The sequence below is a fragment of the Thamnophis elegans genome, chromosome 9 (genome assembly GCF_009769535.1).
Source record: "Thamnophis elegans isolate rThaEle1 chromosome 9, rThaEle1.pri, whole genome shotgun sequence".
Lineage (NCBI taxonomy): Eukaryota > Metazoa > Chordata > Lepidosauria > Squamata > Colubridae > Thamnophis > Thamnophis elegans.
The window spans coordinates 30,903,936-30,917,108 of NC_045549.1; the positions used below are offsets into that span (position 1 = coordinate 30,903,936).

At 36.4% G+C, this 13,173-nt stretch overlaps 1 protein-coding gene across 2 annotated transcripts in view; it reads left to right on the top strand.

Moving 5' to 3' along the window:
• OTUD4 (OTU deubiquitinase 4) overlaps positions 1-3,506 on the top strand; it is a 29,667-nt gene extending 26,161 nt beyond the window's left edge. For both annotated transcript variants that reach the window (XM_032224087.1, XM_032224088.1), the window contains one exon: positions 1,144-3,506. In XM_032224087.1, coding sequence (XP_032079978.1) covers positions 1,144-2,325 — 1,182 coding nt within the window. In that variant the 3' untranslated portion in view covers positions 2,326-3,506. The remainder of the gene's footprint in view (positions 1-1,143) is intronic.
• Positions 3,507-13,173: the final 9,667 nt, after the last annotated feature.

The window sequence follows — 13,173 nt, forward strand, 5'->3', positions numbered from 1 at the left end:
AATTAGCTGAGGATATGGCAAACTAATTATTATAATCTGACTATAAACCCAAGGTTGTGAATATATTTAGTACTGCCTCCTATTTTGTCCACACAAATTAGTGAGATAAATTGGCCTGATTATCATAAAGTCACCAGTCAGCTTTCATGCTGAAAGGAGGTGTAGAACAGTCTCTTGATTTCTAGGCCAACATCTTAACCGCTAAACTGGCTCTACAGAACTTGCCAGCATTCTATTAAAATGTCCCAAGATTTTGATACTTTTAGAAATAAAAAATTACAACAGTTACCAAGTAAGATCTTGTGGGTAAAATTGGTTTAGGCACCTAATCATTATAATCCACATTTATTTCACATTAGCTCAGGGCAGTGGAGTAAACCTAGACTGTTTAGTTTTTGTTTAACTCAGGGGAGAAGACAATTACTTTCTGGATATTTGGGACTAATACCATTAGCTCCACCCATCATGGGCATTTAACAGTGATTATGGAAATTGTAGTTAAAAAATTTGGAAGGCACATGGTTGTCTACCCCTATCTCACACATATGTATAATTAAATAAAATATATTACCATAGAATAATAATAAACTAAGCAATGCTTAGAACATGTTAATAAAGTTAATGTTGGAAACTGGATAATATTATGAGGGCTTACATGGGAGATTTCCAGAAAATATCAACGTTGTAGGCTAGACTGGAGAGTTTTTTTTAAAGCATCTCAGCAGAAGGCAACAGCCTTCTACTTCCTTATTGTTAAGAAGACTTCAAAGGGGTGTTAAAGAAACCAATAGGAGTCAAGCTTTAGTTTTACATTATCTTGAATACAGCATGGTCTACTTCTGTAAATTGTATGGAAACCTCAAGACTTGGCTCTTCTCAGCATAGCTCCCATGGATTTTCTGCATGTGTGTCCATTCAGAGCATGTGATGTTGGGTTTTTGATGCTTTTATTAATAGTTGGTATATTTGTAACAAATATAGAGAGTACTAGTATTTATTTATATGACCACATCTTCAGCCCAGAACAATTATTTGATGCATGGAATAAAACAATGCATTAAAATGTAATAATTTGTAAAATAATAATCTGACCTAATCTACTTTTAAAATGTAATGAAAATTGTCTTCGTTGCATTTCTTCAGGCGTACAGTTGTCCCATGTGGGCGCCGCACTCCTATTTGTACCCTCTACACCAAGCTTACCTGAATGCCTGTAGAATGTACCCAAAGGTGCCAGTTGCAATGTATTCTCATCATCCTTGGATGCAGGACATACCTTTGACTCAGAATGAAAATGAACAAATAGATGGACCATTCCATGTACCAAATGACGTCAGAATGGATGGCCAAAGTCTGCAGACTGATACTATGTCTTCACCCATGCCTCTGTTTATACATGCTACCCAAGTGCCTGAAAATCAAGGACTTGTCTGCATAGAGTCTGAGAATCCAGCACAAGCATTACATGCTGGTTATGAGGAGTCCCTAGGAGGCAAAAATATATTTCCACAAACTCCATTTGGGCAGAATCCATTTTTAGGGTCTGTACCACTTACATCAGTTTTCCCTCAATTTTGGTATGGATATCCTGTTCCAGGTTATATTGAAAATTCTGGAATGAGGCAAGTTGTGCCACAGGAGGCCAAGAGAGATGATATGGCCGTATCTGTGGAGGAAACTTCTTCAGTTTCAGCTGCTGAATGTGCCGAGCCACTTCAGAAAAACAAGGTTGAAAGAAATCTCCAAAGCATACCTCTCCCTAAAACTGCCATCAAGAATGAATGTAATATCCTAAATAAAACCTCAGCCCAAGTGCCTAAGGATCAGCAGACCAGTCCTGCTATCCCACCTGCTACCCAAACAAAATCTCTACTCCAAAACCTCTCTCCCACGGAAAAGCAGGACATCAAGAGACAAAAATCAACTTCAAAAACTGAATTTAAAAATGTTCTTGGCCATAAAGAAAAGAGTAACAAGACTAATGCATTTATATCAGCAAGTGGGGAGGAAAGTAGAGTACCACGGATAAGGGAAGAGAGCTCTGAAGATGAGCATGAAGTATCTGATATGCTTAGAAGTGGCAGATCAAAACAATTTTATAATCAAACTTATGGTGGTGGTAGAAGACCTAGAAGTGAAAGGAGCTATCTACCTGGGAGAGGAGGCTATCAGCATCCAAAAAATGAGGAACCATGGAAAGAGTCACCTACTGGAAATAGAGGGGAAGGCTCGCATTATCACCGCAATTTCAGAGGGAGGCCATATCGGAATGAGAGGAGAAGGTCAAACATACGAGATAGTCACCGAGGGCTACAGTTGTCTTAGCTATCAAAATCCAGACATTCAGCATGCATATAAATGCTGAGATATATGCTTAAGGCTTTTCTTAAAGATCAAAATCTTCTTTTTGTTTTGTCAAAGATGTTGGGGCCTTTCAGAAATTTAAGTGGTTAGATATTATAACATGATAATTGATAAAAACTAATTTTGCTTTATTTAATTTCTTAAGACTAAATATGAGTGTTTTAAACATAAAAAGTGTGTTTTTGTTTAAGTTTTATTTTCCCCATAAAGATGTGATAGAGAAGAAAAGAAAGAAGCTATAGTGAAAAGATACTGTGGTTACTTCATACCTGATAATGAACGATGCACCAAATAGTGTATGGTATGTTGCGTCTAAGGATTCTCAAATCACTAGACTTATTTTTGATATATTTCCAATCCAAGGCTTTTCATCTCAAAAAAATTGTAAAACTTGAATGTATGAGATTTTATTTTGCTTTACTTAAAATAACTTAAATTTTTTTTTGCAATCACTATTTTTGTGTCTTAAAGATGGTTTACTTTGTTTTATCCATAGTGGTAGTGTGTGTGCACGCGTGCGTGTATATTTCTTGAACTATTTAAAAACAATCAAGAATCTCCATATATCAAGTGGTAGTATGCTCAGTTTGGTGAATTCTTCCAAAGAGTCCTAATGCAGGAATGACTATAATAGTGCCTTTGCGAAAATATGTATATGAGTAGATGCCGTGCAGTTCCAAAATAATTTTACACATGTTACAAATGAACTTTTAAGATCGTTTTGCACTGAAAATTCCCCAAACGAACTATGGGAGAGATGCATGAAATAGATTAAACTACATTTGTCTTGTACTGTGGGTTATTGAGGCTTTTTTCTTTTGTTGTTGAACATGGTTGTGTTGTTTTATAAAAAGTGGGATATATTTTTAAAAAATAATGTGGTTTTTATAGTGTGATTTCTAACTTTACAGTCAGTGTATGTGCTTTCCTTTGGTATTGCAAACCTATACTTCATTTTTTCATATCTAAAACCAATTTGTGTAGCTGTCACTGTGTGTGCGTATATCTGCGTGGGTGTGGTATAGAATGTGAGTTACATTTACCATACTGTTTGATCATGTGAATTGAGTAATATTTGATAAATTCCCTTAATATACACATAGGTTGTATAATTAAACATTTGCCCTTTCTGATATAAATTTGAACTGTTGGCTTATCCATCAACTTCTATATGTACTATATAACCAGAAGTCACTTAAGTTTTGGACTGAAACTAATTGAAAGTTAAACCTGCAGCTCAAATCACTGCTCCCTGAAACGTAAGGAAATTTTAAATAAATGTTTGTTAAAAAAAATTACCATTTAAAAAACAAAAAGCAGTGGATAGTCTTTAAGATTTCATTTGTCATCATCTGAAATAATTTGTGCATTGAAAATTCAACTGACTTAGCTCTTCTATCCTTTGTTCCAAAATAATACACCCCCCCCCCTTTGTTACCCCTCTCAGGCAGAAACTCATATATTCTAATCAATTGGTCCATTTCCCAGAAGTGCAAATTAGATGGATTAGTAAATTCCACATTTTGGAAGAATCCACATGCATACGTTGGATTACAGATAGAATATGAAGCTTAGAGAACATCACGATTGCCTTTATGCTAATTTAGTTTATATACTTTCTTGAATTTTTCCTCAAATGGTTGATAGTCTTCCTTTACTTTCATTGCAGCACCTTCCCCAAATATACAGCTTATCTGAGGAAGCCAGTGGTGTGGCAGCTATAAAAAAGGGATAGTGCTTATATATCAGATTTTAACATCAAATTTTGATCCTATCCATTTCTATTCTGACAGAAAAAAATGTATTGCAAGTTTATTTTTACAGTAGATAAAATATACAAATGAAAGGTTGCAATTTAAAAGAGGCAAAGCTAAACTTTCCCTTGGATTATGAATAAACATACTAGTTAAAACTTTTAGGAACTCATGTCACATATTATTGATCTTGGATGTAGAGATAAGTGCATCATCATCAGAATGAATGGAGCAACTAGGCTAAAAATAACCTAGGGAGAAATCTGGCCACTTCAAAATATATTAAATGTTTGGGATAATTTATTTATAATCATCAACTAAAAGATAGTAAAGCTAAACTAAAAACTCAGGGTGTGTGTCAGTTCTCGGGTATTTGCTGTCCAATTTTTCATATGGCTAAGAATATTTTTGTCTTGCGAAGTCTTACCGTGTTCATTTAATTTTGGCAAAATAAATGATGTGGGTATATTTGGAGCCGGATGCAGGTAGGTCTTGATTTTTCACAAAACAAATTGCCAAAATAACTTTTATTCAACATTGAGGACTGGGTAAATAACTTGCTACTCAAAGAGCAAACTGGATTTAGGTTTGGTCACTCTACCATTCATAATTGTTCTATATTGAGTCATCTAATATATAGCTAAAGAAAAATATATAGCTAAAAGGAGCGAACTCTTTGTAACTTTTATAGACTTTAGTGCAGCATTTAATTCAATAAATGGGACCTTCTTTGGAAGAAATTTAACTATCTGACATGGAGCCCAGTCTCATCTTTTTAATTAAGGCATTATACTCAAAACTAATAACACACACAGGAACATGTACTTCCTTAACAGAAAATTAATATCAATAAAAGGATCAGACAAGGATGTATACTGGCTCCCATTTTGTTTAATTTGTACATTAACAATATCCCAAATTCCAACAGATATGCATATGCCTAAAATTAACATATAAACATTCTGCTTTACGCAGATGCCATAATATTGATGCCATATATTCAGGATAGGGTTGAGCAGCTCTGTGCAGATTTCATTCCTACTGTGCATTCAACTACCTGAATATCAAATCTAAAATTAAGGTACAGGTAATTCTCAATGTGGAAGCATTTGTTTAGTGATCATAGTTACAATGGCACTGAAAAAAGTGATTTATGACTTTTTCACACTTGTGACTTGTAGCATCAAGGTCATGTGATTTGGCATACAAATTTTGATCACATGACCTTGATGCTACAAGTCAAAAGCATGAAAAAGTCATAAATCACTTTTTTCAGTGCCATTGTAACTATGATCACTAAACAAATGCTTCCACATTGAGAATTACCTGTACCTTAATTTTAGATTTGATATTCAGGTAGTTGAATGCAGAGTAGCAAACTTCTGGTTTGGACGCGTTGTCTGAAGAGCTGCTTTTTTTTTTTAGCAGCTCCAGTCCCGAGATTGCGTTGTCTAAACAGCATTCATCAGCTGTTTGACAGATTGATTACCTCTTCTTCGGGTGAAGGAGGGGTGAGTAGCTGGGCTTGGGAAGTGCTCCACTAACCTCCCCCAGGAGATAAATCCTGGGAGTGGAAGGTGTGAAACACCCCCCCCCCCGTAACTCGGCGAACTCCGCGCCTGTGACTCATTCTGCCTTTTGACAGAAACAAAGAGACATGTCCACCCCTTGTTCAACGATTGATTTATACCTGAATCCAAGACAGGCAGAAAAATACCGGAGAACTTCCAATTGTATGTATTAACAGACTTTTAACTCCATTTTTCTAAAAATTCTTTCTATTAAACTACGTGGCAGAAAGATAAAGATGGCGCTGAAGAGCTTTGAAGGCGGGGTTGTGCTGTAATGTTATAAACTACCACAGAGCTTAAAATTACTTAAAGATCACTAAATCAGCAGTGATTTATTAGCAAGCTACAGAGTAATAATTGGAACAAGCGGTCTGTCTGGACTTATTAATTGGGTGCAAGATAAGATTAGCTGAGGAAATGGCTTCAAAGCAAGCTAAAACAACTATAACTTCCAAGAGCGCAGGGAGTTCCCCTGCTCCGACAACTAAATTATAGTCATTGCTGCCCCCACACCTGCCCTCCTGCTGGAGAACCTGACTCAAGAAATATTGCAGAGAGTTTTAAATGATGCTTTAAAAGACCATGCAGCCGTGATGGAAATTAAAATTCAGGAAAAGATTTCTGCTGCTTTCAAGGAGATTTCGGAAGAAGTGTTGGGATTGGTGCAGATTCGTAATCAAGAAATCAGAAGATATTTTAGAAGCCTTTAAATGTTTATCTGGCTATGTCTCAGTATTGGAGGAGAAAGTGGAAGAAGTTAGTGACTCTAATATTAATCTGGTAACTAAAATGGATGCAGTCCAAGGCAAGGTTGAGGATGCAGAGAATGAAATTACAATGTTGCAGTATAGACAGATGGAATTTTGTTTTGAGAATAAGGGGCCTAAAAGAGAAAAACCAAGAAAACCTGAAGGAGATTTTCTCAGAAGCCTTTGATCAATTATTGGGCCAGCCAGGAGGGGGCTTTGACTGGCAATGGACAAGATATATCGTGTTAATTCATGACTCGACAAATGCACGCCTGACAACAGCGTGCCGACAAAACCGCGGCATCGACAGCACGCCCACAAAGGCGCACCGACAAAAGCCCGATTAGGGTAAGGGTTAGGTTTCTTACATTGTTTTGCGTTGTTTGTTGATGGTGCGCTTCTGTCGGCGCTCTTGTCGGTGCGCCTATGTAGGCGCGATTTTGACATTGTGGTTTTCTCGCCGTGCTTTTGTCGCGCACGCTTTTCTTGGTGAACTGTGTTAATTCATGGCTTGCCAGACAGAAACAAATCCCAAGAGACATTGTAGTGTATTTTGCCACAAGGGACATGAGGAATTTGATACTACAAGAGTCTTACAAAACCAAGCTGCAAATTGCGGGCCAGAAGGTGATAGTTCTGAAGGAAATCCCACCCGAAATGTCGAGATCTAGAAAAGACTATACATTCTTAGTGGATGAACTCAAAAACCGTCAGCTACAGTTCAGATGGGAAGCTCCAGGCGGAATAGTGGCCAACTACCTGGGACAAAGATATCATCTTAACTCAGTTTGGAAGGCTAAAGATTTTTACAGCAATGTACTGAAGGCTGGACATCCCCCCCCCCTCCAGGACCCAGAGAAAGAGAGCAGGAAGGTCAGACCAGACAGCAAGAAATTCAAGGATCATTGCAGGTGGATCAAGTCCGGACATCTACTGGAACTAGAAGGAGCCAAGGAGCAAAGACAAACCCGAGTGGTCACTAGACGTATGGAACAAGAGTTAAAGAAGCAACAAGCTCTCCAACAAATTCACGCAACAGCTAAAGAAGCCACAGATTCTAGCCCAGAAGTGGTGGGAGGAGCCAGGCTGAAAACCAAACTACAGGATTTCCAGATGGCTCTAAAAAAGCTTCAGGGAGCTAAAGATGATAACTAAATTCTTAACTTGGAACGTCAATGGCTTAAATTCACTACAGAAAAGGAAGAAAACAAACCATTATTTGAAACAATTCAAGAATGATATAATTTGCCTGCAAGAAACACATATTAGAACAACTGACCAGAAATATTTGATGAACGCAAGACTTGGACAACACTTTGTAGCCTCCGCCTCAGAGAAGAAAAACGGTATAGTTATATTTAAGAAAGGACATGAAAGCTGAACTAATTGAGGCAGACTCCCAAGGAAGATATATTGCAATAGAACTAGTATTAGAAGGGAAAAAGATACTCTTAATGGGAATATATGCTCCAAATCAACAACACAAATTTTACAAGATGCTCCATACCAAGTTAATACAATGGGACTATAGATCCTGCATATTAATGGGTGATTGGAATGGAGTTTTGGCTACCAAGAAGGATAAGAAGGGCATTCTGCAAAACATTCATACACGAGCAAAACTACCTAAGTCTTTTTGATGGACGATATGGAGTTAAGCGATATATGGCGAGAAAAATGCAAAGGAATAGGACTTTACATTCTTTTCTGATAGACATCAATCTTTTTCCAGGATTGATTTTATATTAACAACAAATTATTTGCTTTCCAAAGTAAAGAAGACGAAGATATGTTCCAGAGCCTTAACAGATCACAACCCGGTTTGGATGGAATTGGAATTTGGGAAGGAATCTAGAAGGTGTTGGAGGTTAAATGAAAATTTATTTAGATATGAGAAAAATGTCAATGAATGTAAAAAGCTGTTGAGAGAATATTTTGTTTTTAACATGAATAAGGGTACATCTATGGAAATGGTTTGGGATGCAAGTAAAGCGTACATGAGAGGAGTCCTAATAAATTTAAATAAGTTACATAGACGTAGACGGGGAAAAAAGAAAGGAATTAGAGGAAGAGATTAGGAAGAAAGAGCAGGAGTTAATATTAAACCCAGGAGACAAGAAGATTAAAGAAGCAATTACCCTATTATGAGCACAATTTAACATGCTGATGTCAGACCACATGGCTACTAATTTGTTATATGCAAAACATAATACTTTCTGCAATGCATATATGACTAGGAAGAAACAAAAATCTCATAATATTCCAAAAATATATTATAAAGAGAAGGAAGTTTATCAACAGGATATGATCCAAAAGGTTTTCCTTGAATTTTTTACAGGGGTGATAAAGTACAAGACTTAGATATAGATACTTGGACAAAGAAAAAATACCTATAGTTAAGGAGGAGCAAAGGGAGAGATTGAATCAACCAATAACTTTAGGGAAAACCCTCCAGGTAATTAAACAGTTAAAGGCTGGGAAAGCACCGGGCACAGATGGCTTGACATTGGTTTATTATAAAAATTTACAATTAGAAATGGTAGAACCCCTTAAGGAATTATTTAACAAAATCCAAGTGGAAGGAAAGGTACCTCCATCTTGGAGAACAGCTTTCATATTCTTGATACCAAAAGAAGATTAAGATCTTAGTCAACCAAAAAAATATAGGCCTATATCACTACTCAATATAGATTATAAAATTTTTACTAAAATACTAGCGAATAGGTTGATGTTGGTTACTCAGCAACTGATTCATAATGATCAAACCAGTTTTATACAAGGGAGACAAATGAGAAGTAATGTAAGACAAATTGTTAATATATTGGAATATTTGGGAAAGAATAACCAAGTCCCCGCAGCGCTTGTATTTCTAGACGCCGAGAAAGCATTTGATCAAGTGAATTGGCAATTTTTAATGAAAACAATGCAAAAGATGCAAATAGGAGAGTATTTTTTACAATCAATCAACGCTATATATCAGGAACAAACAGCACAAATTATAAGTCAATGGAAGTTTAACAGAATCATTTAAAATCGAGAAAGGTACAAGACAGGGTTGCCCCCTATCACCATTATTGTTTATTATAACCCTGGATTTATTGCTGAATAAAATACGGGGGTCAGATGATTTACAGGGAATTAAGATTAGGCACCAAGAATATAGATTACGTGCATTTGCGGATGGCTTGGTTATAACTTTAACCCAACCAGGGAAATCTACCAAGGTTTTAATGAATATGATTAATCAATATGGCCAAGTATCTGGGTTTAAAATAAATCCAGGGAAAATAAAGATGTTAGTTAAAAATATGAATACTAATCAAAAGGAAGAGTTAGAAAAAATAACAGGATGTGAAATAGTTACGAAGGTTAAATATCTAGGAGTTCATATCTCAACTTCAAATGGGAAACTATATAAGTATAATTATGAGCCATTATGGCATAAATACAGGTAGAGATGAAAAATTGGGAAAAACTACAATTATCTTTGTTGGGAAGAATAGCAGTAGTGAAAATGAATGTCTTGCCTAAGTTTCTATTTCTTTTTCAAATGATACCAATACTTAAAAAAGACGCAAATTTGCTTGAATGGCAGAAGGATATTAACAAATTTGTTTGGTCAGGGAAGAAACCGAGAATAAAACTTAAAATAATGCAAGACGTACATGAGAGAGGAGGCTTGAAAATGTCAAATTTAAAACTATACTATGAAGCAGTAGTTTTATCAATAATAGTGACTGGATTAATTCAACAGAAGATAATTACTGAATATCGAAGGGCATGACTTGATATACGGCTGGCATGCTTATTTGATATATGACTAGGTGGGTAAGACATTCAAAAGTCATATATTAAGGAATGTTTTATTGCGGGTCTGGAAAAAATATCAATATAAATTAAATGATAAGATACCTATCTGGGCAATTCCCAGACATGCAATAGAGAACGTAAGTACAGCACAAAAACATGATGTAACTACATATAGACAGCTTCTTACTACAGAAAGAGGTGTATTACAGTTAAAACCCTTGAATGTACTAAAAGAGGAGAAGGTAATCCAAACATGGTTTCAGTATGCAGGCCAGATGGAAAAAAGATCAGAAAATTGGTATTATGAAAGACGAGGACAATCTACTAAAACAAATCAGGAATCAAAGTCAAATGCACATAAAAAGGTTATATAACGTTTTAATAGAAATGGATTCTGAAACAGAATTAGTTAAAGACTGTATGATAAAGTGGGCACAAAACTTTGAAGAACCAATAATGTTGGACACTTGGGAAAAGATATGGGTAAGAAATGTAAAATTTACACAAGCCCAAAACCTGAGAGAGAACTTTTATAAGATGTTTTATAGATGGCATTTAGATCCTAAAAAATTGGCTTGCATGTATCCGTATTTGCAACTTAAATGTTGGAGATGTGATTGTGTTGATGCTACATATTACCATATATGGTGGACTTGCAAAAAGGTTAAAGCATTTTGGATAAAAATATGGTGGATTATGCAAAATATTTTTAAAAAGAGGATAAAGTTTACCCCTCAGTTATTCTTGTTAGGTATAACTACTGATTGTATTGTTATAGAGACTAATTTGATTTTGAACCTAACAACGGCAGTGAGACTGTTGGTGGCGCAATACTGGAAGAAGGAAGATTTGCCTACTATTCAAGAATGGACATTAAAAGTAACAAACTTAGCAGAGATGGCTAAAATATCAGCATATTTTAAGGATCACTCAGATGAGAAATATAAACTGGAGTGGAGAAGAGGGATTGACTATATTCAAAATAAATACGGGACTAAGAAATTCCAGATAGCTTATGACTGAAAAAGAAAGGAATGATATAATTTGTTTATAGTTAGCTTAACAAAAGAGGAGTTAAAGCACAAATGAAAGATGAAGCTAAGTTTCTTTTAGTTTATTTTAGAATATGATTGTTAAAAATTTATACCCTGTATTTGCTCTGGGAAGTCGGGAGGTTGGGGGTGGGAGATGGGCTCGGGTGGGGAGGGTGGGGGAGGGAGGGAGATAAATATTTGTAAAAGCTTTTTAAAATTTTCAATTAAAAAAAATTGTATGCTTGGCAACTGGCATGTATGACTAAATTAACAACTGCGATGATTCACCTAACTGGCAAGTAAAGTGGTAAAATGGAGCAAAACTCAATAAGCTATCCAACAGAAATTTTGGGCTCAATTGTTGCAAGTTGTGGACTATCTAGTTTTTGGGGGGAATAAGTGGATCCAATTGGAGCTTGGATACACAACATAGAGATTAAGTTACTATACTTAGGGTTTTTTGCAGACAGTTCCTGGCTCCTGCATTTTAAGAGCTACAGCTTTAAAAATGTCGTAAGATACTTGAGTCCTCTATTTTCATTCATAAAGTTACGTAACAGCAAAATAGTTCCAAAGATCGTATATGGCGCAAAACCATGGGAATATATAAATGCCTCCTTATTGGAACAGATAGTCTATTACCGTGATGGTGAGCCTATGTGCCAGAGGTGGCATACAGAGCCCTCTCTGTGGGCACATGCGCCATCGCCAGCTGTTCCTGATGTTCCTTGTGGGCGCTGGAAAATGGCCTGAAACTGGCCCCAAAATGACCAAAAAACAGGCACGCATGCGCCAGATGGTTGGTCTTCAGGTGTCTGGCATGCACAAAGACCAGCTGGCCAGCGTACATGTGTTTGCCAGAAACCCGAATATCAGCTGGCCGGCATGCACATGCACACTAGTCAGCTGGTCTTTGGGTTTCTGGTGCTCTGGCGCACGCACATGCACACATGTGCATTCCAGTTTGGGCATTGTCGAAAAGGTTTGCCATCACTGGTCTATTATCTGAAATGTATCTTGGGTTGAGTAAGTCTACACCAACTCCAGACAATGGGCCTATCCTTTTTGAATGCAAATTGTACTCTGCAGAAAGGGCTACTTACGTAGATTATTTAAAAGCTAAAAAATACTGGAACATCTCGGAGAAATTGTCTTTTTGCAGGGAACCTGCACATCCCTAATAAAGCTATATTCCTTGTATCAAAGGCTACTTTGAAGAGGATGGAATATTTAGATCGGACTGTAGATGTGATGACTTACCATGAAGATGTCCTATTTTTTTGTATCTATTGTACTTTTGTATCTATTGTACTTTTGTATTTGCTTTATTGATATGGTTAAAGTTCTATTCACAAAACAAATGGCCAAAATGAAATGGATATGAAATTTACAACTGAATTGTAGAAAAGGAGCTTTGTATAATCCTTTATTTACAAAAACGTCTTTGTGCAGACCAATCATGACTTTTCCTCCAATAAAAAAATAGTACTTGCAAGTAAATTATCTGACTTAACTGTTGCTCCTAAAACTAACTGATGGCAAATTAAAAAGATGCTCAATAGAAAGAGAGCAAAACGAGGCCTCTAGAACAGCAGTAGTTGAACTATTATATTAACGCTGAGAAACTGTGGACCTAACAGATTCCTCACTAGAATGGACCCCTTGGAAGTAAAGCTATTTCTAAATTAAGCAATTAGTTAATTTTTGCTTACTATCAAGTAACTGGAACTTGTCAATAAGCCACACTGTAAAGCACAATGTCACATGATTGTACTGCATCAAGACAATTCCTGGCTGTCATTAAGCAAATCCTGTGACGTTTAGCGTGGCATCATATGGTCATCATTTGTGGCCTGCTGGCTTCCCAACTGATTTTGCTTGTCAGAAGCTG